The sequence below is a fragment of the Notechis scutatus genome, chromosome 4 (genome assembly GCF_049901735.1).
Source record: "Notechis scutatus isolate UNSWTSFEM ecotype Mainland chromosome 4, rNotScu1.2, whole genome shotgun sequence".
Taxonomy (NCBI): Eukaryota; Metazoa; Chordata; class Lepidosauria; order Squamata; family Elapidae; genus Notechis; species Notechis scutatus.
The window spans coordinates 124,637,542-124,665,425 of NC_142012.1; the positions used below are offsets into that span (position 1 = coordinate 124,637,542).

At 39.7% G+C, this 27,884-nt stretch overlaps 2 protein-coding genes across 8 annotated transcripts in view; one reads left to right on the forward strand and one right to left on the reverse strand.

Annotated features, from left to right (window-relative positions):
- The window catches only part of ABCC2 (ATP binding cassette subfamily C member 2), a 44,550-nt gene extending 24,096 nt beyond the window's left edge, over positions 1 to 20,454 (forward strand). For both annotated transcript variants that reach the window (XM_087964757.1, XM_087964756.1), the window contains 20 exons: positions 1,280 to 1,426; positions 2,049 to 2,133; positions 2,277 to 2,343; positions 2,577 to 2,703; positions 3,136 to 3,312; positions 3,605 to 3,772; positions 5,816 to 6,005; positions 6,196 to 6,322; positions 8,259 to 8,382; positions 9,838 to 10,054; positions 10,427 to 10,581; positions 11,986 to 12,141; positions 12,927 to 13,126; positions 14,568 to 14,694; positions 15,442 to 15,543; positions 15,657 to 15,800; positions 16,141 to 16,299; positions 17,328 to 17,494; positions 17,729 to 17,923; positions 20,062 to 20,454. In XM_087964757.1, coding sequence (XP_087820883.1) covers positions 1,280 to 1,426; positions 2,049 to 2,133; positions 2,277 to 2,343; positions 2,577 to 2,703; positions 3,136 to 3,312; positions 3,605 to 3,772; positions 5,816 to 6,005; positions 6,196 to 6,322; positions 8,259 to 8,382; positions 9,838 to 10,054; positions 10,427 to 10,581; positions 11,986 to 12,141; positions 12,927 to 13,126; positions 14,568 to 14,694; positions 15,442 to 15,543; positions 15,657 to 15,800; positions 16,141 to 16,299; positions 17,328 to 17,494; positions 17,729 to 17,923; positions 20,062 to 20,194 — 2,967 coding nt within the window. In that variant the 3' untranslated portion in view covers positions 20,195 to 20,454. The remainder of the gene's footprint in view (positions 1 to 1,279; positions 1,427 to 2,048; positions 2,134 to 2,276; positions 2,344 to 2,576; positions 2,704 to 3,135; positions 3,313 to 3,604; positions 3,773 to 5,815; positions 6,006 to 6,195; positions 6,323 to 8,258; positions 8,383 to 9,837; positions 10,055 to 10,426; positions 10,582 to 11,985; positions 12,142 to 12,926; positions 13,127 to 14,567; positions 14,695 to 15,441; positions 15,544 to 15,656; positions 15,801 to 16,140; positions 16,300 to 17,327; positions 17,495 to 17,728; positions 17,924 to 20,061) is intronic.
- Positions 20,455 to 20,991: 537 nt separating this feature from the next.
- The window catches only part of DNMBP (dynamin binding protein), a 224,312-nt gene continuing 217,419 nt past the window's right edge, over positions 20,992 to 27,884 (reverse strand). For all 6 annotated transcript variants that reach the window (XM_087964759.1, XM_026678027.2, XM_087964762.1 and 3 more), the window contains 10 exons: positions 27,844 to 27,861; positions 27,052 to 27,251; positions 26,381 to 26,511; positions 26,160 to 26,264; positions 25,795 to 25,923; positions 24,393 to 24,725; positions 23,875 to 24,060; positions 23,153 to 23,351; positions 22,624 to 23,054; positions 20,992 to 22,155 (listed from right to left, as the gene is read on the reverse strand). In XM_087964759.1, coding sequence (XP_087820885.1) covers positions 21,970 to 22,155; positions 22,624 to 23,054; positions 23,153 to 23,351; positions 23,875 to 24,060; positions 24,393 to 24,725; positions 25,795 to 25,923; positions 26,160 to 26,264; positions 26,381 to 26,511; positions 27,052 to 27,251; positions 27,844 to 27,861 — 1,918 coding nt within the window. In that variant the 3' untranslated portion in view covers positions 20,992 to 21,969. The remainder of the gene's footprint in view (positions 22,156 to 22,623; positions 23,055 to 23,152; positions 23,352 to 23,874; positions 24,061 to 24,392; positions 24,726 to 25,794; positions 25,924 to 26,159; positions 26,265 to 26,380; positions 26,512 to 27,051; positions 27,252 to 27,843; positions 27,862 to 27,884) is intronic.

Below are 27,884 nucleotides of genomic sequence, written 5' to 3' on the forward strand. Positions count from 1 at the left end.
TTAGTGAGGATGAGTCCTGCAGCACCTTAGCCTTGTCTTTCAGGGTTTTGGTCTTAACACATGTGCAGGATAGCAGGCTAGGGAAACATGGTCTCTAGCTTGACTAATTTTAATTAAGAGGGACATCCAAAGGTTTGTTGACTTAGAACCAAGACAAAGCTATGAAGATTGCCTGTCTTCAATTAAAGCATCAGCTTAAAACAAAATATTACACTCTGAGCTTGGATCTAAGACTGCAAAAGTTGGATGTACTTAGTGCAAATCCATGACCATCCTACTAAAATTTTTTTTTTCAAGGATTGAAGGTTAACTGTATATCTGCCTCACAAAGCAACATTTTACCTTCCATATTTGTTGCTTTCTGGAAACCCCACTGGAATCAGACATGATTGGAAAGGTATATAAACCTAATAAAAATAAGCTAGCCAAAGCTAACTACGAATAATGAGTCTGATAGTCAAAGACAGTTGAGAGCCAGATTGAGAAAGGCTGAATTAAAGTAAAGAGTCTGAAGTGCAAGCAGAAACTTAACTATAATTAGAAGTAATTTGCAAAGGATTAATTTTAGCTGTTTTAGAGCACACTACATTACTTTAATGGTAACCATTTTAATAACCAACAATATAATTTTAAGCATAAATTAAAGAAGGAACCTATTATAGTTTTTATTGCTGGTAAGGCTTGATCTGGTGTAGAAAGATAATCTTCATGCCATATATTAGAGATGGATGGGGAATTTGTTTTATTAAGTTGTTTAAATAAATATGTTAGTTTGAATCTATTGAATATATAGGATGACTCAGAACATATGAACATACCAAATATGTGCATTTTCCTGATTTCTGCAGTGCAATTTACAGCCTAAAAGCTAGGTACCAAAATCAATATGTATTAATGTATATCACAGAAAAGTCTTAACTATATTAATGCAGATATTATTATAGAAATACTGTATATGGATGGACATTTCCTATGGAAAGATTTCCTGTGCAAATAATGTGCTCACTAGGAAAATGCACAAAAATGTATGTATTACAAATGCTTACCAAAAATGTGTGCAATTTTTTAAAAAACAAACAAAGCAGAATTGTTTATATGGGAGAAAAAGTGCAAAAATTCATATCTCTTCCTCATACCATTTCTCATTCCAATCTCTCTCCAGCTCATAGTCTTTCCTTGGTGGTCATTTGTCCAGACTCTCAAGTTAAGATGTTCTTTAGAAACTAAATAACCCCAATGCAACCACTTTCAATTCCTTTTTTCCACTTCTCCCACCTAGGTCTCTGTAGCTACCTTTGCTGTCTATGTGATGGTGGATGAGAACAACATCTTGGATGCACAGAAGGCCTTTACTTCTATAGCACTTTTCAATATCCTGCGCTTCCCACTTGGCATGTTTCCATTGACGCTGTCCTCCATGGTGCAAGTGAGCAGCCTTACAAGGAATATATGCATCAGGGGAGAAGGAGCCTGTCTTGAGAATTATGCCGATCTCTTTCCCATATTTATTTTGTACCATTGACAAAGGTGTTCCATTAGAATGTATATAGAAGTTAAGATATTACAAATTTAAGTTAAATCATCTAAATGACTGGTGCTCCTCAATCTGACTTGGAATATTGAAAACTATTGTAGAGTTGTAATTGCAGGAATGCTCTTATCTTGGATGGCAAACCTCAGATTAAGAATGTTTACAAGTAATTACAACTCAGGCAAACAAAATCACTAATGTAAAGAAGGATTAGAGAGAGGAAGTAAACATATGTTAGACTTTAACTAGAGATAATTAGTTGTGTTAATTACTATGCTAAACAGTAACGAAAGTTAAGCAATAAGCAAAGTTAACCAATGTTAGAGGATTACTAAAAATGTGTATAAATGTAAGACTAGACTCCAATAAAGTTCATCATGATTCATTTGATCATGATCAAACACCTCGACTGCCTCGTCATTACAACAAACTATGAAGTAGATTCTAGGAAGTATCCAAGAAGACTGCCTGGTGGCTTTGGAGCTGCCATGCCTGACTTTAACTTTAAATTTTATAGGTGAAAGTATCTACTGATCGACTAGAGCGGTACCTGGGTAGTGAAGACCTGAATACTTCAGCTATATGGCATAATTCCATCCCTGGTAAATTAATTTTGGGGTTCAGGCTTGGGTGGTCAGCTTGGGTGGTAAAGCTTTTGAGAAAATACGCAGAAATACAACCATGTTTGCGTACTGGGTCTCAGCTGAGTAGTTCATTCTCATGTTTCCTTTCCTTCCTCTTCCAGCCTGTGCTGTGAAATTCCGTGAGGCCTCTTTTGCTTGGGACCAGGATTCTGATGTCACTATAAAAGAGTAAGTCACCATATGGATCACAGGTTGGGTTGTGGGTGGAATGGGGGTTCTTTTTATTCATGACATACTGAGTTGGGCACTAAACAAGCAAACAAACACTTTCTCTTGTTCTTAGAGGATGTCTGGCATTGCTTTATTTGAGATTATGCTCTTTAGCCTAGGGACTGACAACCATTTTTTAAACTGCCTCCAGGCATTCTTAACACCTGTTTATATGACATTCTTCTCTACAGCATCACCTTGGAAATTGCTCATGGAAGCCTTGTAGCCATAGTGGGGTCTGTGGGATCAGGAAAATCTTCATTGATATCTGCCATGTTGGGCGAGATGGAGAACATCAAAGGAGACATCAATATTCAGGTGAAGGAAAATACGTTTTTCTTGAATTAAATATGGATTATGTAATAAATAGCACAAAGTACTCTGGTAGAATCCTGAAGTGAGGCCAGCTCACTTCTGTTTAAAAATAGGAATTAAACAAACATCCTATTCCATTCCCAGTAGATAGATAGCTCTACTAGAGAATTTCTATGCCAGCTTATTCCCTTGTAGAGAACTTTTCTACAAAGCTGGTCCTTCAGAACTGTGAATTGTTGCCTGGAGTCTGAAGGAATCCAGTCCAATTCCTCATCTGATTGTTTTTTTAAAAATTACTCTGCCACAGACTTTAGTAGTCAACGAATATCATTTCTTTTCCCTGTACCACTCCTTTATCCAACTGCTGTCAAAAGACAATAGTTCTTTCCAGTTATTATCTTAAGTAGCTGGACATAATTTTTCCATTTCCTTCAGGGCTCTATGGCCTACGTGCCTCAGCAAGCATGGATACAAAATGCCACTTTGAAAGACAACATCATTTTTGGGTCCCCTCTAGATGAGACTCGATATCAACAAGTGCTGGAGGCCTGTGCTTTGCATCCTGACTTAAAATTGCTTCCAGGAGGAGACCTAACTGAGATTGGAGAAAAGGTATCACCATTGAGCTCAGTAATCAAAGAAGCACTGAGAGTAGAGTGGTAGGAGCCAGTATATTAATTAGTTTAATTTCTACCGGATTTATCAGGAAAATTTATCACACCTTAACCACTCTTATTCTCCTATCTTGAATGCCTGGCTAACTCCATCTCTCTAATTGTGCCAACAAAATCTAAGCCTAGCAAGCAAACAAATACTTTAAACTGCATGATTTAAGTAACCCTGGAATTAATCTTCTGTGCACTGGTATGGATCATAGAGAGGTTCAGTGTACTTTCTTTCATAGGGAATTAACTTGAGTGGTGGTCAGAAGCAGCGTGTTAGCCTGGCTAGAGCTGTATACAACAATGCGGATATCTACTTATTGGATGATCCCCTCTCAGCTGTGGATGCCCATGTAGGACGGCACATTTTTGACAAAGTGCTTGGGCCAGAAGGACTGTTACAGAATAAGGTAAATTTGCACTATGAGTTGTGTTTTGAGGACTGTAGATATTTTGTATTTGTTATTATTATAAAAATTAACATATGTTTCTTTCTTAGAAGAAAATAATAACAGAGGCCAGAACATAGCCCATATGGGAAACCTGTCCTGTCCCATTCCACAGAAGCACATGAGCAGGGTTCAACATGTTTCCTCCACACTGTCAGATCCCTTTGTCATTCCCCAGGTCCCAAGTGCAAGTTCCAACAAACTATGGTCCTCTTTGCTTCTAAGGCATGGAGAGGGTGGGACATTAGCCAGGTAAATCACCCCAACTCTCTTGTTTCAAAGCATAGCACAGGCAAACATGGTTCCATGAATTCAAAGCACAACAAAATCAATGCAAAGTCAATAGGTTCAAGGCATAAGGAAAACAAAATAGAGTTCAAGGAGTCAAGAGGTTGAAGGCATGAGGAAATCGACATGGAGTCCAAGGAGTCAAGACGCAACGAAATCAACAAGAAATAAAGAGGTTCAAGGCACAAGGAAGTCAAGAGCATGCACAAATGACAAATTATGAATGGTTGTCTCCAGTAACCAACCAACCCCTCTGTCTGCTTAAGTCGACCCTGGCTGATGTTTCCCATTAGGAGGACCAAGGCTGCTTCTTTGCTGTACCTGTCAGCATTTGGCTCTCCTTGTCCATGGATCAGGCGGAGATGATGGCTGTTTTCATCAGAGTTGACCAGCTGCCGCTCCTATTTCTTCTTTTTATGCTTGTGCAGGCAGCTGCTCATCCGGTCAAACACTTACCCCACTCCCTGATGTTCCCAAAACTGCTTCCCTGTCAGCCATGATGGTCTCCTCAGTTTTTGGATGCCCTGCATCTCCTCTTTCTGAGGATCCTGGCTTCAGCTCATCCTCCTCATCCAAGCTGGCCTCCAGTGGGGGCATAACAAGACTAATACTAATCCCAATCCTAAAAGATATTGATTAGCTTTGGTGCAAATATTTTTTAAAGATTTGGTTTTTCAGCTGGTTTAAAAAGTCAATAAGACTTCAAAAGGGCAGCCCATTAGTCCTCTTTCACATTTCCCTCAGTTGGATTTCGAAGAAGAATGATCACTAATGAATGACATAAGTTTCTCATGGTTGGCTCTTGTCCCTTACAATAAAGGACAGGGAAAAGAATAGACTTGATTGCCTAAGTCAGCAGTTCTCAACTGGGGCCATAAGATATTTCAAGAAGGCAGGTAAAACTGTAAGAAATAGGCCACAGCATATGCTGAGGGAGTTGTGGGGGGGCACAGGAATTTGGAAATTTTGCATACTGAAATTCAGATGGTTGAAAAATATAAAGGAGGGCTAAAGAGACCAAGGGCAGAACACTTAGCTAATCATGAAAAGAATTAAGTATTTGAGAACTGCATTAGCAATAATATTCTATTTTTGAGGAGCCATGGTTTTATTGGGCTAGGGAATTTTTTTGAGAAATGGAAAAGTAGTATTATTTCTGATGTTAAAATTCAAGAAATATGTAATTTATCTGTTTTTAAAAAGGCAATTTTATCAACTGATTAAAAAACAACACAATATCTTCTCCTTTTGATCATCATGGAGAAAATATATGTGATTGCTAGGAGTTAAAAATGACATGATAGCACATAATCAGATAATGCATTCCTTTGGCATTGATTTTATGAAACTTTATAACAATAGAGAATTATTTTCTTTAATTTAGATATGCTTTAGTATTGTTTCATATGTGATGGATATGTGATATGACAGCTTACCCCTTTTGAGGTTTGATACTGTTTTATTTTTTTCTTTTCCTATACTTTCATTTTTCTACTTCTTTCTATTTATTCATATGAAATTTCTTATAAAATTTGTCAAGACAAATAAACTTTATTATGAATCTTAAAAAATGTCTAAAAAGAGAAAGAGAAAACAAGTTGAGGACATTGAATGCTTTGTAGAATCATTGTTTATTTAAAATGACCTAAATCCAGGATAGCATGACTAGGAATGCTAAACTGTTCTTTGAATTTGTTATACTTATTTGTGCTACAGACACGGATCCTAGTGACTCATAACTTAAGCTTCCTTGCACAAGTTGATGATATTGTCGTATTAGAGGCTGGAACTGTAACAGAACGTGGTTCCTACAGCACCTTACTGGCAAATAGTGGATCATTTGCTCAGTTGCTCAACACATATGGCAACCAGCAGGATAACATACACGAAGAAGAAGAAGCTATGGGTAAGGTAATAACAATAACTAAAGATACAGCAATTGGAATTACTCTTGTTTTAACAGTTAATTAAGATGAAGTTATAACAAAATACATATCATGGCAATAAGTTGCAATATGATGATCTTCAGATTTGCTCACTTGGGGGCTGTTTCCATCCTTTTATTCAAATATCCCATGCTCTTGGTTATTTTTTAGCAGGCTTGGAAGAAGAGGAGGGACCGGATGATTATCCTGAACTTGTAACTGAAGAAATACCAGCTGATGTGGTGACTATGACACAGAAAAACGAGGCCAGTGTCCAACAAAAAATCTTCAATCGCAGGTCAGTTTTTTTACAAGCCCATGATTCCTTTATTCCCTTTCTGTCTCCCTATTCTCCACTTGGTATTTTTCCTCCTCTTTTCAGTCAATAGTTTTTTCCCCTCCTTTTTTCCTGCCCTTTTGTGATTTTTGTATATCTCCCGATCCTGGTTTTGTTATCTTTCTTCATAAATTATTGAAGCATCACTGGAAGCAGCTCAGCAGCCTAAAGTTTATCTTTGTCCTCCTGATGCTGGTTTGTGTCATCCACAGACCATAATTTACAAAGCTTTGTTCTGCTGTTTACTCTACTGCAGAACATCCACTAGCAACAAATAGAAAGGATAGAAAAGGGTTCTCAGGCAATTCATTGTTATAATGACAACTCTTTCTATAACCACAGCAATGTCTGGCTTCCCTTAATGTTTGTGGCTAAGGAAAAGTTATCAGGTGAAGCAGTGGGCAACTCTCCAAATATGCAATTTTAAGAAAATGTTCCTTTCTAATGTGTTGTGCCGCAGAAGTAACTAATAATGACACCCAGCTTCAGTATACCCAGTATATCATTGTCTTCATGCTTGTCGCACCATAGCTTGCCCTAATCTTCTAGATATATGGGATATGTATTTATTTTTCCTACCTTAATTCTAACATGCTGAATAACGATAAAACAGAGGAAAAAAAGTAAAATACACAATGAGGCACCAAATGCAGCTAAGGACCAGAGTAAATTCAATAAATCCTTTTGAAAAGTAGGACTGAGGACGTTCACTCATCCACATGTCTTGATAGCACCTAGATTTGATAGAGGTTTCTATCAATTTGCTTCAGAGCTCAGAACATCTTTCTCTCCTGACCCATTTTGCAAAGAGAATCTTCTGTGCAATTCTCTATCACCTTTGTTCTAGTGCTTACCTTGTTCTATTGTGGACCATATTTTCACGATGGAACACTACATAGCTGAGTTCATCTCAGCTACATCTGTTGCTAAGCAAAGCCAAGCTGAAAGCTCCAGGACAAGGTGTTCTTCAAATTCTACCCAGACCAAAAATATATGAAAGGATAATAAAAATGTTATGAAGGCATGTGTTGAGAAATTGATTTCTAATATTGTTGTGGTAATAATACAGGCTCAGAGAATGACACGAGTAACCTTATTCCAAGTCTTGGATGTAGCTCCAAGAAATAAGTCACCACCATAAATTGTTTACACAATCAAAGAAGTAGGATCTTCCATACAATGTTATACTTTGTATTACCTCCAACCACCCTGACAAGGAATTCTGAGAGTTGTAGTCCCTCTATATCTACACAATAAAACATTTTCCTTCCTTCCTTCCTTCCTTCCTTCCTTCCTTCCTTCCTTCCTTCCTTCCCTCCCTCCCTCCCTCCCTTCCTTCCTTCCTTCCTTCCACAGCCTATCTCTTGGCAGCTCACAATATAACAAAAACAAAATAAAAACACAATACAAAATAGATAAATAAGGATGGGAATCTGAATACACACACAGACACACACAACATGTACTATATAAAACATCCAATAAGGGGCTCCATCCAACCTAACTTGGGAGAACATTCAGGTCTTTTAGAGATTCCAGAATTTGCATCAGGGTGGGAGCCATGAGGGATCTCATTCCAGAAGGCAGGTGTTGCAAAAGAGACGGTATGTGTCCTGATAGATGGCACTGTTTAACTGAATGAACTCTGAACATACCAAAACTCCATTGGGTTGTAATGGCTGGACAGAACCTATGGAAAAGAGCCATCAAACAACCTGGTCCTCTGAACTTCTATTAGCCAACCTAGAATTTCATCACTGGGCTCCTTTCTTAGCTGTTTTAGTTAAGGGTGTATACTGCATAGGCATTACGAACCTTTTGGAAGATTTTTCAGTGCAATATATTGCCAACCATGTTCTAGAAATGTTGCCTTTTATCATTAACATTTCTGTTTTAGCCGAAGTACCAGCAGTAACATATCCATCAGGAAGGGTCATCCAGGGCATTTGAATGAGAAGAAAACAATGACAGAGTTTAAAGGACAGAGATTGATTGATAAGGAAGCCATGGAAACTGGCAAGGTAAGACAGGAAGACATGGGAATTTTACACCCTTGTCAAAGAACTAGATAAAGATTGTTTATGGAGCATAATGAAGGAATAAAGCTTTGTGGGTTTATTTTTGCTATGACTAGACACACTATGCTAACTTTACACAATTTATTATTGCATCATATAGCTTCCTCAAGGAAAGGCTGTTGCATTGGCTAACTCCATCCTCCCAGCCTATATGAGTTGGTTTAACTACATAACCCTTTAGAGCAGGCATGTCCAACCTGTGTCCTGTAGGCCACATGCAGCCCTGCACAACTAATAATGCAGCTCCACAAGATCGTGAAATTTTAACATTATGTAGTATAATTATGCACCTTAACTAAATTATATATTTTTTATGTGCCCCAAGTCAATTCCCCGTCACTCAACGCTTTAGAGCTTAGTCCTTACTGTTATTAAAGTTACTAAAGTGAAATATAGTCCTTGTCTCTCTTCAAAAATTCTTGCATTCATTGGAGATTATGTGCTGCCGCAATGTGGATGCTCCTTATATGCCTACAATTGTACATCAAAGTTGTTGCTAAGCTCCAAGCCAGGTTCCAACTCTACTCTAAGCAATGCTGCTGGTAAGCAACCAAGCTGAGTTCCTAAGCTCCAGGCAGAATCAAGCCAAGATTGGCTGCTTATTGTGGCTTGTGGTCCTGGCAGTTGACCTTATGTCTTGCCTGTAGTTGTTGCACTTACCTAGACATTATTTTCCATTTCTTCATCTGCTTGCTATGTTCTGGATTAGCTTTCTCTTCTATAAGCTGAGGGTAAGAGGTATGCTAACCTAACAGGCTATGGGCTTCAGCATGGCCCTGAAAAGGCCAAGCTGCAGCTAAAGTAGCCAGCTGTGGAAACCATTATATCAGTCCAATAGTGTGGCCGTGTTGGTCAGTCTGCCTTTCCTACAGCAGGTTCCCCAATTGACTGCTTCCTCCTCAGATTTTTTGGCAGAGCTAGGATTGTAAAACAATCATGTCCCATTAAAGGGTTGGGGGATGGGATGAAACTAGCTTTGGGAGGGCTTTAGTTTTTGCCTAGCAGCAGCCATTACAACTCATGTTTTCAGCATTGCTTTACCCGAGTCCAGACGACACTTTCAGTTTTATTCCATTGTTTCTCTTCCTCTCACATCCCTAAGAAAGTGTGATGACATTCTAGTTTTGAGGTCTCGATTCTTGTTTGGGTGTGTTTGTACTCTTTTTTTTGGCCATTATTTGATGCTTAATATAAGAATTTTTGGATTTCCACTACAGCCTTCCTGAGAATAGCTCCGTCTTTAGTTATGATATTTTACGCTGTTTCTATTATATCCATGTCAATATAATTGTGAGACCTAGAATTACTAGAATGTAAGAGTCTGCAGGAGCTGGTATTATAAAGTGCAAAACAATTGTGCAGTGAGTGTATGATTCATAACAATGCTGTGCTATGCAGGTAAAGCTATTTACATATCTGCGATATTTTCGTGCTGTCGGTTGGGGCCTCTCTATGTGCATCCTCATCGGTAATATTGGACAAGCTGCATCCTTCATTGGTTTCAACCTCTGGCTTAGTGATTGGACAAATGATGCTCTACACTATCAGAACGAGACCTATCCGGTCACCCGTGATTTGCGTGTTGGAATCTATGGAACACTGGGGGCAAGCAACAGTAAGTTTCCCCAAAATCAGACCACTTGCTATTATCTGCTTCCCTTACTCCCTACTCAGACTGGCGGAAAAAAGCCCCTTTGTCTCTGGAGGGACAGAGAATCATCATAAACAGCATAAAAAGATTATCAAGCTCTCATAATCAGTTTGATAACTTACGCTATACAAACATGATAGATTCTTTTGAGAGGCTTGAATTCTGTATATCAGAACAGAATGAATTGAGAGAACATAGGAGAGGATTAAGTGACATGTTTATGATGTCCTCAAGATGTAACACAAAGGTAACAGAAGCCAAATGTATTTTATTCAGAGTACTTTATCAACGTCCCCACCTGCATCAGGGTCTGAACAGTGCTTGTGTTCCTTTTAGGTCTCTTCCTGCTGATTGCAACTGGTCTTACTTCCTTTGGTACTATCCGAGCTTCCCGGGTCATGCACGAACAGCTCCTCAGTAATATCCTGCGGGTGCCTATGAGTTTCTTTGACTCAACACCAACTGGTCGTATCGTGAACAGATTTGCCAAGGTCAAAACTCTGGCTTTGTGAGGACCTTATCATTGATACACCCTAAGTACTGATCATGAGGAGTGGGCTTGAATCTGGGGGTCGTCCTGGATGCAACTCCTGCTTGAGAAGGAGGTGGCCATTGTGTTCAGGAGAGTTACAATACAGTTATTTCTAGTGTGCTAATTACAGTAATTTCCAGATCAGAAAACTCTGCTCAACATATGTCATCCTCTAGTCATCTCTCATTTGGATTATGTAATGGAGTTCTCAAAAAGCATTTGGAAACTACGGCTAGTAGAAAATAGAGTGGCCAAGTGCTGATAAGTGTTTCCTATTATACTTATGTGACTCCTTTGCTTCAGGAGCTGCATCGGTTGCTGGTTGACTTCTGGATACATTGCAAGATGCTGCTTGTTACTTTCCAGGTCCTACATAGCTATGACCTAGTTATATTTAGGACTGCCTTTGCCAGTGGTGGGATTCACCTTTTTTTTACCACCGGTTCTGTGTGTGAGGCTTGGTGGGGGTGGCAGGGGAAGGATACTGTAAAATCTCCAGTCAGGTCAAAATTTCCGCTACCGGTTCTCCAGAACTGGTCAGAACCTGCTGAATACCACCTCTGGCCTTCTCCCATAGTCATCTGCTTGTCTGATCAAATCAGATTGGCCCTTAGGCTTTGGGACTCATCTGCTGCAGAGATCTAATCTCCACCTTCCCTCCTGTGTTTCAAAAGAGTCCTAGATATTTTGTCTTAAGCTAGAGATTTGGCCTTACTTTTATCTATTTCCTATCACCAGTCAAGAATTTAATTCTTCATTATATTGATATTTTCACACATATTCTTTGCTCAGTCATTTCAATACTAGGTTTCTAATACTCTCCATTCTGGACCAATTTGGACTTCATGCTATACTGTTTTCACACGTACCCAGTTGCTCCATTTACCACAATGTAGTAATGAACCATCCATAACTTAGTTAGCCAACCTTTACTAACATGTGAACATGGGATGTTTGCACATCTGAATGAACAAAAGAATAAAGCCATTAATAAACAGAAAACTGGCCATGGATGCATTTTCTGTATCTTCTATATGGAATAAATTTAAGTTAGTCTTGTAAGCTTGTTTAACGATCACTGAAGCCCAATACTACCTTTAACATTTTGTATTGAGATCCTTGAATACAGAAAATTATTTTTTATAATCCAAGAAACAGTTATGAGATATCCTCACATTTGCAACAGTTATTTTAAACACCAAGCATCTTGGGAAAGAGGGCATACAGTATGAATAGTTTAGAATAAAGGCAGGCATTACTTGAATTTGGTATAAAAGTACTGTTAGATTGCATCATACATTGGCTTCTGCTGACTATTCTTATTTTACTAGTTTTATTTTTATTCTCACCTTTTTTTTTACAGGATATTTTCACTGTGGATGAGACTATTCCAATATCACTTCGCTCCTGGATGAACTGCTTCTTTATGATTCTCAGTACTTTAGTGATCATTTGCATAGCTACGCCTTATTTTGCAATTATCACCCTGTTTTTGGGGATCCTATACTACTTCATTCTAGTGAGTTGTCAATGGCTGGGAGTGCATATTTTTGCAATAAAAACTTCAGAGTTCTTACTCAGAAATTTCGAAAACAGCCGCTTTAGATCCAATTCTGTGGTGCACAAAAGACAGTGAAAGTCCTGTAGGTTTTAAAACAAGGCAGATTCAGGAATCCTTAATATCTTATTGTACTCTCAATACTCAGTAATATTGCATTCTAATATTCTTAAGTATACTTGACATTTTTGGATCTCTGTCAGAAAATTTTGACTTCCCACACATCTTTCTATAAAATAAGCCTAACCCTGTTATGGATTTTCTGATGAGTCTTGATAATAATGGAAATGCCATAGGTTGAAGAATTGTTTGAACATTGGATGTATAAAACAAAATATTAATTAAATTGCATATTTTTAAAATTTAATAGTCCTCTTTTCCTCTCATAATGCAGACCTGTCCCAGTGTTTGCTTTGTTCATTTCTGAAATGATATTCCCCTGTAACTATGACAGTGATAAGATAGCAAAGAACATGTTAAAAAGAACATGGCCAGACTCTGAGGTGAATTGTATGTAAACACACACATTTATGTTGTGGAGAAGTAGATTTTGCTTTAGGAACATTAATTAAAAACAATTTGCTCAAATGCAAGAATTACGTGCCAGAATAATGTACACTTGAAAGTATAGGATGCCGCAACTTTGTTTTATAAGAATGTTAGCTAAAACTGAGAAAAGCAAACTCCAATATGATGTGTCTTAATGCAGTTTCATGGATCTTGCTAAGCTATCTATTTCTCCCTAGCAATTCTATGTGGCTACATCCCGCCAGCTACGACGTTTGGACTCTGTCACACGGTCTCCAATTTACTCCCATTTTGGTGAAACAGTATCAGGTCTCTCTGTCATCCGGGCTTTTGGGCATCAGGAGCGCTTTCTGCAGCACAACGAGAAGATTGTGGATGTGAATCAGAAATCTGTTTATTCTTGGTTTGTTTCCAACAGGCAAGTCTCTCCTGTAGAAGATATAAATCTATGCCATAGGTTGTCAGTTTTTCCCCCCACTGCCATCATGAAAGACAATTGGTTTCCCATCCTCAAAGGCTGTGAATTTCCTCAAGAACTTACGACATTTTGCAATATTCTGGTCTACATGGGAGCATGATCTGATAATCTAGCCAGTTTCTGGCCTTTGCTCAAATATGGATCATTTATCTCAAGTAGCATCAGTAGATAATCTTCCTTAGGTGAAATAGAATAGAAATAGAATAGAATAGAATAGAATAGAATAGAATAGAATAGAATAGAATAGAATAGGAATAGGAATAGGAATAGAATAGAATAGAATAGAATGTAGAGTAGAGTAGAGTAGAGTAGAGTAGAGTAGAGTAGAGTAGAGTAGAGTAGAACAGAACAGAACAGAACAGAACAGAACAGAACAGAATAGAATAGAATAGCTTTATTTGGCTAAGGGTGGTTAGACAAACAAGAAATTTGTCTCCAGTGCAGAAGCACACCCTATACTTGCAAAACAACAGAGAGAAAAAATACTAAAACTGTGCAACCAGTAGAAGGGAGAAATAAGATGTAATAAAAGGATAAATAATGCTGCAGTCACACTCTATGAGTTAATATAGATACACATTAGAGGGAACTTAAGTTAGCCCTTCTCAGTTTGGTGTCTTCCTAATGAATTTGACCAGCTTCTTGAATTCTTAGATAGCATTTGAGAAGACCTGGAATTGAGAAGATTAGCTTTATTGTTTAGTATTATTGCAAAGAGTGAAACAGTATACACTTTCTGTTTGCTATTTAGCAATAATAAATCTGAAATTTAAAATAATTTTCTTTTCCTCTTCAGTGACTGAGTGATGTACAGGTAGTCCTCAAGTATGATCACAAATGAGCCCAAAATTTTGCTGCTAAGTGAGACATTTGTTAAGTGATTTTTGCTCAATTCTATGACCTTTCTGGCCACAGTTGTTAAATGAATCCCTGCAGTTGTTAAGTCACAGAAGCTAGAGTCCCTTAACACAGTTATTAAGGGGCACTAGCTTCCCCATTGACTTTGCTTGTCAGAAGGTTGCAAAAGGGGATCACAGGGCAGTGCAAGTGTCATGAATATGAGCCATTTGCCAAGTGTCCGAATTTTGATCATGTGACCATGGGGATGCTGTAAGAGTCATACATTTGAAAAAATAGTTATGTCACTGTTTTCAGTACCACCGTAACTTTGAACAGTCATAAATCGAGGACTATCTAGTATCTAGTGTGAACCAGGTATTTAGGCGGTCAGGAGAAGGTACTGTATATAGGGGGCACTTCTGTTGCAAGCCACTGAGAGGAGATTAATTTGAGGTTATTCTGGAACAATCTTTCTTTTACAAAGCAGTAAAGATTGCTGATGAGATATCATAAGACTCCCATTATCTCTCATTTTCTACAGGTGGCTGGCTGTGCGACTAGAATTGGTGGGGAATTTGACAGTTTTCTTTGCAGTACTTCTAGCAGTCTTTGTTAAAAATTCCGTGAGCAGTGGCATTGTGGGACTCTCCATCTCCTCGGCTATGAATGTGAGTAACGGAGACTCATATTCTAAGACAAAGAGATAGCTAAACGGGGGCTTGCTGTGTACATGTACTGACTTGTCCGATGTATCAGTTCTGATTGTAAATCTATCTGGCTGCAATCCTCTAAGCCTGGGCTTCTGGCACCATTTTTACTACAAGTCTATTGTGGTAGTATAGTACTGCTAACAATAAGAGAAATATCAAGCAGATAAACTTTAAATGTGATCCTCAATTGACCATATGATTAATTCTGACTGTGAAAGTCATATATTATAAATTATATATTCTCAGATGAAATCAATGGATGTATAAATCAGTTCATAATCATTGTGTTGAGAAGAAAGTGGAATGAAATAAATAAGATTTTTTCTTGGAAACTTGGTAACTAATCCTGACTGTATACAACTGAAGCCCTCCAAATCCCCTGGATTTGAACTCCCAGTAACCCAATTTAAATCAAATACTGAATAATGAAAAATGCTGAGAATTCTAGTTCAAAAAAAAAAAAAAAAAAGGAAAGTTTCAAGTCCCCCATCTTTGTTTTGTCCAAAAATGTTGAAGTTATTCCTCTGGAGCCTTAGAAGAAGAAACTATGATGTTTCTAGTAAAATAAGCGAATATGGAAATAACAGTCTTGTTGGGGTCTATAAATTGCATCCAAATGGAATATATTCAGTGTAAATATTTGATCAGAGAGAGGGAATTGAAGAAGCAGAATGATTATAGTGATACCTTCATTAATTCATTTAGATAACTCAAACTCTGAACTGGTTGGTGCGAATGACGTCGGAGCTGGAGACAAACATTGTGGCTATAGAGAGATTGAATGAATACACAGAAATTAAAAATGAGGTACAGAAAATGGAGCCATGCAAATAATATTTACTTGTGTACATGTGTGAGATGAAGGGATGTATGAAATTGTTTTAAGCATGTTCTTCTCATGGTCATTTTCCCTTGGGTAGGCACCATGGGTGACAACAGAGAGACCTCCTTCTCAATGGCCCAACAATGGAGAGATCACTTTTATAGACTACAAGGTTCGGTATCGGCCTGAGCTAGAGCTAGTTCTAGATGGAATCAACTGTGATATCAAGGGTACTGAGAAGGTGAGATATCTTGGGAAAAGACATCAATGGAGCCTTCAGGCTTTTATTGAGAATTGGTATGGTCTAGAAGGAGAAAGAAAAATGAAATCAAGTGGAGATAAAATGGGAAAAGGCTTGGCCTTCCTACATTCCATATACTAATTTATGCTAAATTTCTCAAATATCAAGAATGATCTTTGTTGCCAAAAGCAAAGTAACAGTTACTGAGCAACCTGTCATGGACTTATTTGGCAATAGCAGGAATGGAGAGTATAAACACAGTTGGATCACAGAAAGGACACAAGAAGAGGGAAAGGGAAGCTTTATCAGACACCTAATCCCTGGAATTCTGCCTTCTCAGATTGGCGTGGTGGGCCGAACAGGAGCTGGAAAATCTTCTCTCACAAATTGCCTCTTCCGCATTTTGGAAGCAGCTGGAGGAAAGATCTTAATTGATGGACTTGATATAGCAACACTTGGCCTTCATGATCTACGTGAGAAACTCACTATCATCCCACAGGTAAAAGAAGCCTCTTGAGCACAGACGTCAAACTTGCGGCGTCATGTTACTGTCATGTGATGTTTTGTGGAGTTTTTTCCCTTTGCGGAGCTGGGATGGGTGTGGCCTGTGTGTGACACCTCCAGTCCATGGGCCACCAGTTTGACAACCCTGCCCTAGAACATCTGTCCGAAAATGCTGGGATACAGAATTTGACAGGTTGGTTGCATGACTACTGTACCAAACTCCATCTGGACATTGCGGTAATGTGGGAAGAAGGGATAAGGGAGGTGTTGCTTTTTTACCAGCTTGCAATTACTACTTCCTTTGGAGTAGGTGGGATCTAGGCAATTTAAACTACCCTTTTGAATTCCAGAACTGAGTGAAGGAGGCTGAAGAGCTGAAGAAATGTATTAATTTTATTCTTTAATTACTCAATTCAACTTATTAAACTCAATTATTTAAAAAGCTAGCTAATGCTATAGCAACTTCTTCTATATATAGGCTGGGTTTACACAACATGGCTTATCAGTTAAAGAGCTGAGATGTGTCTATGTGATAAGATTAGTTTGTTCTGCAAACCCACGCCATTTGGTTAACTGATGATACAATGTATTATGAAAGGCTAATTAGCCTACACAATAGGCTAATTCAGCTACTACATCAGGTGTATTTGCTCTGGGTGTAGCTGTGAGCCTTGCAAGGTAGCCCAGACAAGAAGCAAACCTAAAAGTAATAGCTCTATTTTTACGGTAAGTTATATTAACCCCTCAACCTTTATGATCTAAGAATTAGGGAGCGTCACTTCTGAAATGTTTATCAACTACCCTTTTTTTGTGGATTCAGCTGCTTGTTATATGACTGTAGCCTAGCCTGCAGATCTTCCTTCTTTCTCCCAAGGTCATTCCTGATACCATTACAGTAGCGGAAAGCAGTTTCAGCTGGTTAAATACTAATACTTCTCTTCTATTCTCTTACCTCAACTTATCTTAACCATAGTTCTTAATCAAACTAGCCTTGACTAAAGTGCCTTGTATCTACGTTTTCAGGATCCTATACTCTTTTCGGGGAGCTTGCGTATGAATCTGGATCCATTTGATCAGTATTCAGATGAAGACATCTGGCACACTTTAGAATTGGCACACCTGAAGTCCTATGTACAAACTCTACCTGAAGGATTGTCTTCTCCAGTGAGTGAAGGAGGAGAGAACTTGAGGTATAGGAAATTAGTGAAAATGGCCAAGAGCTGGTGCCATACATGCTTGAGCTATTCAAGTGCCTCCTATTTAGTGTTATTCTCTAGTTGAGTCACACAGCCTGGCTTGATTGATGGAGAGTATTATCTGGACTGATGTTCATTTCAGTTTCCTGCAATTATTTGCATTAATTTTGGTAGTAGCATTAATAATCAATTTTTATTTGTGTGTCCCTCTTCCTCTCCACTCTCCAGTGTGGGGCAGAGGCAACTTGTATGCCTGGCACGAGCCCTGCTTCGTAAATCCAAAATCTTGATTCTGGATGAAGCAACAGCTGCTGTAGATATGGAAACTGATCACTTGATCCAAGAGACAATCCGAAGCGAGTTTGCCAACTGCACCGTAATCACCATTGCCCATCGGTTACACACCATCATGGACAGCCATAGGTATGTGTGTGTCTGTGTCAGTGAGCGAACAGGTACACAGCCAGGAGCGGAGTATTTCTATCCTGCACACCCAAAAGACCATGCAGAATAGCTGTGGGAGGCAGCAAAGGAATCCATGGTAGAGAATATTATACTACAGGGATAGAAGTTCTGCCACAACAGGATTGTGTGGAGCACTCCAAAAAAATTATGTAGTAGAAGTAGTTAAAATACACCTTCTTGCATGCACACTCCTAAAAGAAATATAGAGATCTAAAAATAACAAAGAAATCCAAGGAAGTGTAATCTATTTCAAATGTACATATGTTGAAATAGGACCAAAAAACCCCAAGATTTGAGATCTATTAGTATGATTTTTTTTAAAAAAAAAAAGATGGATTTCTGAGATAAGACAGCGGAGAAATACTTTGGCAGGCAGAATATATGTTTTAGGGGAAAAAAATCAATGCATACTTAGCCAAACAACAAATACTTGAAAGCCAGAATGTACCTGTTCAAACCAGCTAGTTTTCCCCTTGAGGAAAGCTGTTCTCTTCACATTCGATTTTAGCCACAAATTCTCAAAAATGTAAAAGAGAATTATAGATTTCTCTCAAGTATTTTGAAGTTTATTTTGTATCCATAGCAAGATGGTAAGCTGCTCCAAAAGCAGTATTAGAAAACATGCCATGATCTCGCTAAATTCATTTTACACCATCCAGTAGAGAACAATAAAGAAGGCACAGAAGCTTTCTGATCTCAACATTTTGGCAAAGCCACCAAGCCTGTGCCTTGTAATTTGCCACATAAATCAAAGTAATACTATGGTATTGCCAATTGGTACTGACCTTATAAATTGACATAAATCAGTGAATCCAATCTTGAATGCAGGTCAGTACTCATATGATGAGGTATAAATCAACTACAGAAATGTCTGTTCCTATTGTAAATAAAAACTGAAAAAAGCAAGCAGGAAGGGAATGGTCAGCTTAAGACAACTTTAAAGACATTAAGAAATGTGTAGGCCATGTGACTACATAAAATTCTGTATCGTATGGATACTATTGGTTCTCAATAAGACAACCCAAGAACATCCAAAGAAATTGGAGGATGGTGGAGGATTAAAACAAAAATTAATTGAGCTAGGCACTTTTCTACCATCAGATGTAAAAACAGCTATCAAGTAAGTCTAAAAGTGGATTAGATAAACTCCTAGAAGATAAAGCTATGACTGATGATCATTCATGCTAACTGCACAGGGTTCCAGATAGTATGCCTCTCGGTACCACTTGCTGGATAACATTATTAGGAGGGTAATAGGTTGGCTTTCCAGAAGCGTCTTCCAAAAGGGTTCTACATTTTAGAATGTAAGAGTAATTTATAACTGTGTCTTTTATTTCCTTCTTGCCATTATATAAAATAAAAAATAATCTGGGGATTGGCATCTAGTGAAAGAAAGCCCAACACAATATTTTGGAGAGTAAAATATTGTATTGTTGCTGTTTCCACTGTAAAGCTCCAGACTCTTACTGAGATCATTAGCAGGAGCAGTTAAGATGGTTAGAATACAGTCTAAGTCTTGTTGTACATTTCACTTGGTTTCCCTTTTATCATTTTGATTCCTAAATCTATACTTTCTTGCTGAAACTGGATGGATAATATCTAAATCAACTCTTTCCCTCTGTTCACCCTTTCAAAATTATGTACTAGGCGATGCATGTAAGTACAGGTAGTCCTTGATATATGACCACAACGGAGACCAAAATTTATGTTGCTATGTGAGAAATTCGTTAAGTGAATATTGCCCCATTTTACAACTTTTCTTGCCACATTTGTTAACTGAATCATTGCAGTTGTTAAATTAGTGACACGGTTGTTAAGCGAATCTGGTTTCCGCACTGACTTTGCTCATCAGGTCACAAAGGGCATCACCTGACCCAGGGACACAGCAACCATATAAAGGTGAGTCTGTTGCCAAGCATCCAAATATAAATCCTGTTACCATGGGGATGCTGCAATGGTCATAAGTGTGAAAAATGGTCCCAAGTCCCTTTTTTCAGTGCCGTTGTAACTTCAAACAGTCACTAAATGAACTAGTGCAACTTGAGGACTACCTGTATTGAAACGTTCCCTAATTCATATCGCTCTTCCTGTTCTAGGGTGTTGGTACTCCAGGAAGGAAAGATTGTAGAATTTGACAGCCCTGAAGAGCTGCTTCAACAGCAAGGCATCTTCGCAGGGATGGCCAGGGAAGCTGGCATAACAAGGAGCCAACAGGACACGGCACTTTAGAGGAAGGCAGGAAGACCACCAGCAACCTTGATCTGCCTCTGGCACTGAATGAAAAACGTTACCAGCGCTGCTAGTGTCATTAACCCCTAAAACACAATAGTTTACCGAGCATTACCCGATACTTAAAGGCAGCTTTATTATTATTTTTGGTCAGCATCAGCATGTATTTGTTACCTGGAAAGAACTTGAGGTTAGGCATCATGCTAAAATGTTACTACAGGACCGCTATGTGAAATCAAGGAATAAAATGTGGGAAACCATTCTGAGCAATCCAGATTTCATACCCTTCTTGCATGTATGTTGTATATCGTTTTTGAAGGTTGGCTTTTGTATTATTATTCTTAGAGGCACCCCCTTCCCCAATCTGGTGTCTTCAAGATAGGCTGAGTTATTGTCCTCTATATGCTGGCTGAAGATCTAGGAGATGCAAGCCAACAGTGAGAGGTAGCATAATAGTGAAGCAGGCTACTAGCAGATTATTTTTCAACCTTTTGGTCTTTATTAAAAGAAGATTCCAGAAGTTACTTTGGACTTATCAAAATGCTTAGAGTCTTTGTAAGATAAATCTCTCTTATTTAGTTTTTGATATAAACTTTTACCAGTTATCATTGGTCTTAAAAATATTTTTTAATTATTTATCAAATATATATATATAGCCACCCATTTCCCCCAAAGGAGAGCTGGGCAACATATATAATAATTCTCAATAGCCTTTAGTTAAGATTTCCCGAGTATGGAAAATAAATTTGTATACTAGGAGAAAGAGCATTGTGTCTGTCCAAAATAAATACAAGTAATTTGAGAAATGTATTTTATTTACATAACAGCAACTCAAGCAAGTTACTCAGGAAGCAAAACACAGTTTTTACATTCTGCTGTTTCCCCCCAGAACATAAATGCTCCAGTTCTGACCTGAGTCAGGGACAAAAGAATTGCAGCCTTGCCCTGTCACAGATACTGCAGCATGCAAGATGAGCACCAAACCTGTCTAAAGTTGAACCAAAGAATTATTTTGCCCAACAGCAAACTATGTTAACTAATACTGAGACAGGGAAAGGACACATGGAGTACTTGCTTCTTGGTGGTAACACTCGGCAACTTCTCTGAACCCCTGCCCTGCTGTTTGGCCCACTCCTTACAGGGCTGAAGATAAAGGGCAGAAATACTAACAGCTATTTGCCATAACTATTAGTAGATTCAGCTATAGCTTTGAATATCAGCTACTGGAGGACAACAGTAAGATTGGGCCTTAAGAGGCGATTTCATTTGTTTGTTTCTTTATATCTTGCCTTTATTATTTTTATAAATAATTCAAGGCAGCAAACATACCTAATACTCCTTTGGTGACTTTTCTGAAATACTGGACTAATAGCAATAGCACTTAGATTTATATACCACTTCACAGTGCTTTACAGCCCTCTCTAAGTGGCTTACAGGTATATTGCCCCCAACAATCTGAGTCATTTTATCTTAACTGCCTCCCTTTTCATGCTTTTGCACTAATAGCCAGATATCTCTCTTGGCTGCATGATTTCCATCTAGTTTACAACCCAGTGAATGGACTGAATGTCTGCCTCAAATGGAAATATGAGCTCCACACAGCACTGTTAACAGGAAGACAGGGCTGTCTCAGGCTGCACAGCAAGAGCATCGCATCCAACTCCCCACATAAATATACTGAAATCCAAACTTTCAGAGGAATGGTGTGGTGCAAGAGTATGGCCTTGCGTGTAGTTATAAAGGCATCAGTTTTTGACATCTCTTACTCCAGCATCTCACGTGTATTCAGTCTTGCGAATGTAACTAGATGGTACATAGCCCCGTTTCCCATGTGCCTCTGCAAGCCACCATTCCTGGTTGCCAGTTATGTCTTCAAATTGTAGAATCTTTAGTCTTTGATTGGCTGTTACACTCAGTTCATTTGAATTGCGTCCCTTAAAGGTATAAAGGGCATAATAAATCTGGAAGCAAAAAATATAGGAAGGAGGTAAGAACATAGGACAAAACCAATTGCTATCTTCACTTTGGGCCAACCAGAAACCACCATGCACCTCACAAATTATTCTTTTTATTTTGTTACACAATACTTTGGGACTTCTCTCTCTCTTATAAGTAGAAAACCTAGATCTACATAAATTTGCACTTCTTTAAGCAAAGTGTTAGGCTATGTTAAATTCTTCCTAGTCATCCAAAATATTGCATTACTAAGAAATTAGTTATAAAAGCTAGCTAGCCAATTTAGAATTGATGTAATGGTCTTGTTCAAACCATGAAGCAGAATTTTGTTTGTCTCATTTTGACTTTGTCCAATGCATGAATCCAATCAATTCCGGCTTTTGGTAAGCCATGATCAAACGAAATTTAAAGTATATGAATCGGGCCGTTAACAGCAATGAGCATGTGTCTACATATGCTTCTGTCTCACTCACCTGACTTCCCATGCACTCACTGCTCTTCAGCCCTAAGTTGTCCACTGATGGGGCTGGCCTTGCCTTGTACCGGGCTTGGTGCCCATTTCGTGCATCTGGATTACTGTGTCGCCGAGATGATGGAGGATTGCGGGACGGCTGTGCAGATTCCACAGCAGGACCCAGCTGGAGCTGGCAAACAGCATCCACCTCTGAGAGAGTCTGAACAGAATTAGTCGGGTTGCCTGGGATGCCAGAGTCCTGTGGAGGCTTCTGCGGGCTGTTAACAGGTGCGATGGTCAAAGTACTGTTTGGTGTACTGATTCCATGGGATGAGGAAGAACCGCTGAGTTCAGATTCACCCGATGAAATGCTGCCCAGAGAGACATCCGAGTGGCTACAGCGTGGATTGTAAGGTTTCAGAAAGGAGCTGTACACAAAGCCCTTTGTTACTGTAGAGATGGGACAAGGAAGAAAATAATCACTAATGCTAAGCATAATAAAGTTGGAACGGGACTTGGGGCTGAGGTTCAGAAACATTTCCACTCACCTCCATTGTCAATAAGCCAACGGTTCTGGCTGCCCATCGGATCCTTTTTCTTGAGAACACCCACAAGATCCCCCTCCAATAATGACACATCCAGCTCTTGAGCTGCGTTGAAGTTACGCTCAGCCTGAAACAGCTTCTCGGGAGGATAGCGGGCCAGGAGGGCTGCTCGCAGTTCATCTGACTGTAGCATGTAACTGGGCTATAAGAGAAACAACAACTCCAGTGAGGGGAAGGGAATAAAATCCAGGCATCTATCATTCTTCATTCAGACTCATCTTTAAAACAGTGAGTACCTTATTAGATCAGCCAAAGAGCTTTGTGGACTATGGTAATTCAGTTGAAGCGTTACATTTTAGAAGCTCACAAACATGGCTGAAGGGCTGGGATGACAGAACTTTCTGTTGTTGCTCCCAACAATGGGCTTTTAAAGTATACTATGGTACTTAGGATTCAAAAAGTAATGTACAGCCAGTGACTAGTAATCACCGATAGCCTGAACCTCCCTGAAATTATCCAACCCTCTTTTAAAACCTTCTACCTTGGTGACTATTAGCGTATCTGATGGCAATGAATTCCACAGATTCTCTGTTTACTCTTTTCAATATCAGGAAGAACATATTAAGCCCCCAGGTACTCTTCACTCTGACCATTTACTGATGTTAGTGACATCATTCCACCTATAAGGGCAGCCTTCCACCTCTTGTTACTCGCAAAGAGCTCACCATGCCCAGGAGGGGTTGTTTTCGCACTGACTGGCGCTCCAGGGTTTTTCTTTCAAAGGGCTTTTTAGTGGTAGTAGCAATGCTCTCCGGAAAGAAGGTGAAGACTTGCAGTTGCTGGAGGACCCTGCTATGCTCTTCTTGGAAGATGGCAATAAGATTCCCTTCCCTGCCAACCACTTGCAGCAGCTGAGATAGAGGAAAGTAATATTAGACACAAGTCAGAAAAGGACAATTGAAAGTAAATTCTGCTCAGTATTAACCCACTGTATTCAGAGTAATCATGATGATAATTGGATGGTTCCAAAACAGTGAGGATTACTTTTCCTTTCTTCCATGTTAGTGGAGAGGTAAGCAATGTTAATAATTCTACCATGGATCTCCTCCAAGGAGCACTTCCTTTAGAGTTCTGTATGCTCAGTGAAAACATGTCTTAAAAGTGAAAAAGATGGGAGAAGAAAATCAGGAAATTCTCATGGAAAGCACCAGCCAGGCCAGCCCCTCACAGCTTCTGTACTTACTGAGAACAAAGGCTGCAGCTCCTGCAGTGCCAGGCGTACAAAGTCACAGTGAGCCTCAGCATAGCTGCGTAGGCAGCTAGTGAAAAGCTCCTTGGCACAGCACTGAAATTTGGGTAGTTCATCCAGCAGCTGGGTGTTCAAGGCCTCGTAATTGTTGCGTGCTGACTGTAGTTCTTCCAAGGTCCGTTTGTCCTTCAACCTCTCGGCCCGCTCTGTGCACGTGTGGAAATCCAGGAGCTTATCAAAGCGTTTCTGCACCAGTTTGTGAGGCCCAGCAAACATATTCAGCAGCTGATTCAGGGGGGTAATCACCAGGCGCTCAGTGCGCTTCTTCTGTAAAGCAGAGGGCGACAATCAGACCATGGCATCATCCCGCAGCTTTTCCCACTCTGCCAAATTACTTTGATGGATTCAATATGAATTGAAGGGGGGGGGAAAAATCTTCCATTAACAAAATAGTCCCTTTCATTTAGACCAGTGATCCCCAACCTTTTTTATGCCGCGGCCCGGTACCGGCATCAGCTGGGCGCCGCGCCCTGGTACCGGCATCAACTGGGCGCCGCCATCTTTTTGATGAAAAAGTGCTTCCGGTGAGCTTTCTACCGGAAAAGCTCACCGGAAGCACTTTTTTATCAAAAGATGGCGGCGCCCAGCAACCAGCGGCCCGGTAAGACTTGTTCCGCGGACCGGTACCGGTCCGCGGACCGGCGGTTGGGGACCCCTGATTTAGACTACTATTATGACCAAATAGATTCTATTTGTTTCTCATGTATGTTTTAATGCAAAGTAGAACATAGAATAATAGGATTGGAAGGGATCTTAAAGATCTTCTAATTCAATCCCTGCCTGAGCAGTGGACAAATGGCAATCCAGTCTCCTCTTTCTTTCTATCTATCCTTACTCCCTGAATGTAAGATCTCCTACATTTTACCAGAAATTTTGAAACGATCAAATGTTTTCTCCTCTCCATTTCCATACTATTATTTTTCCAGCAAACTACATGCCCAGCTGCTGTCTGAAGTATTTTAGAGCTTTCATGTTTTTTCAAGAACATTTAAATATTGCTAGGAATTCTGTAATTCTGTACCCTGTAGTGATGGTGGCAGAAGTAGCAGCAGCAGCAGTAATAACTTTATGTCCTTCAGATGATTTAGATCATAACTTCCATCAATCCCAGCCAAAATGACCAAATGAACTAGAGAAAAGGGACCAAAAACCTTTGGGAGAGAGCAACAGACTGAGAAGGATGCTTAGGTAACACTTTATTATACCCCCAAACCGGTTGGGTCTACTGCCTGGTAATCTTTACTCTCTTCTAAACAGAGTTGTCTTCCCAATGTTTCTGGTAGCGGACGTTCTGGTAAGCTTTCATATGGAAGAAAGGAATAAAGCTCTCACTCACAAAATCAGAGAAGAGCTGATCACTGATGAAACCATGAATCTTCTGGAACTGCTCCAACTCGGCACTACCCTTCTCCATGCACAGCTCCCACATACTCAGTGCTGCTGTCACTTTAACACTAGCCGATTCCTGAAAGCCAAAAAGCAACCACCATAAGTTGGCTTGAAGTGGGCTCTTCTACCAACCAGAGGCAGGCATCCTCTTGAATTGTGTGGGCCTGCCCATTATGCAAGCCTAGCCATGGGAGAGTCTTCCAATCCATTCCTTTGACACTCCTCAGCCTTATGAGATGACTGATACCACACTCTTTCTCAAAGGACTCTTCTCCCTTTACCCAGACACATAGACACACAAAACTTATTTACCCGGACATGTTGAAGGTAAAGGGAAAGATCCCGGATGAAAGATTTAATCAGACGCTGCTGCATCCTGAAATTCTTTTCCGTCTCCTCAAAAGCCTCATCTTTGAGCTGCCAGAGAGAGGGTGGGAGGGAGGGAGAGAGACCGTGAACCTTCTGGAGGTTCCCACGGTGTCAAATCCTTGTAATCACCTTAAAGCGTGTGAGCAGAAACAACTCTTATTCACCTGCGGAGCAAAACCCGTGAGGTGTTTCAGGTGACTGCTGACCCGATTGGATTTCTTGATTATAGAGTGGAAATTAAGTTTGGAGATCTTCTCAATCAGGCTGTCGTCATCAGTCTTCCTGTACTTCAACACTGAAAAGGAGACAGAATTAGCCCCATACTGGGAAGTGGTTAGCTTGACCTTAGGACTCTGCTTTTCCTGCGTCTTTTGCTACAGATCCCATCCTCACCATCTCATTCTAATGCTACCCGAGTGTTACTTTTAAACTGGAACAACACCATCAAAGCCAGTGAGCACAGCATAGTTATATTAAAGTTTAATGGGTTTTTTTTTGTTCTTATTCCCAACACCCACAAAAATGGCTTTTCCCAACCCAGGTAGACTTTAGATATGTGGACTTCAATTCACACAACTCTAGATGAATCCGATCTTCCCAACTTGGTCTATACTTCATACCTACTAAGAATAGAAAAAAATAGAACTCAAAGAATACAGCTCTTTTTACTGGCTGAAAAGTGTTGTGGAGAAAGCAAGTCGCCCCCACACAGCCACGCACCTGGTACAGGTAATCTTCAGGTAATCTGCAACAGGTAATCTGCAACATCGCACAGCCCCTTCCCACTTATCCACACTGACTGTATTACTCCTGTGTTGGTTGCCCTGCAGCTCACCTAGATCTTTCCGGCGCTTGTACTCGTTGAGGTTACCATTGATCTCCTTGACAGCTAAGACAGCAGCTGCCAAAGGAGCACGGTCAGGGTGCGACTCGGGAGTAGCACTCAGGAGTTCCATCAGGAGCAATGGATAGCGCATCACACGCTGAACAGGCTTGATCAGGAAGGAGCCCAGGTCAATATAGTTGGTGCAACCCCTGACAGTGTCAGAACACAAAGGAACATTCAGAATCAAGTGACATCTGGACTCTACTGCTAAAAGTACTGCACTCTAGTATTTATTTAGCATATGGCATATCATACATTGACTAGCAATATAGATGTTAATATTTACATGCACTCTAGTAACCACTCACCTTCAAAATTGACTTCTCTCTATATCCTAAACTATTGCACCCAGGTAATTCCACATCTTATCAAGCCATTTTCTTACCAAAACCTCCAGGCCTTCGCAGCTAAACAACATGCCACCAGCGATCCCAGCCACAAAATTCTAATAATCTTTACATGCATCCTTTTCTCCGGCTAAGGTAACAATACTCACTTGCTGACTAGTTGCAACTGCTCAATATCTAGCTATTCATCTTGCCGGTCCCAATCCTATCTCACTGTCCTCAGCCTAAGCAGGCTAACATGGCTGTAAGCTGCCTGCTTCTTTGAATCCCGACTGTGCAAATGATTTCAGCAGTTGTCTCCTACAAATGGCTCATCCCCCATTATATTGATAAATCCTTTTCTTCTGTTTTAGACATCTAAACAAATAAGACAATCATATATAAAGATGCTTACCATTCAGTGTACAGACTCCTGGCAGGCCCACAGCAGGAAGA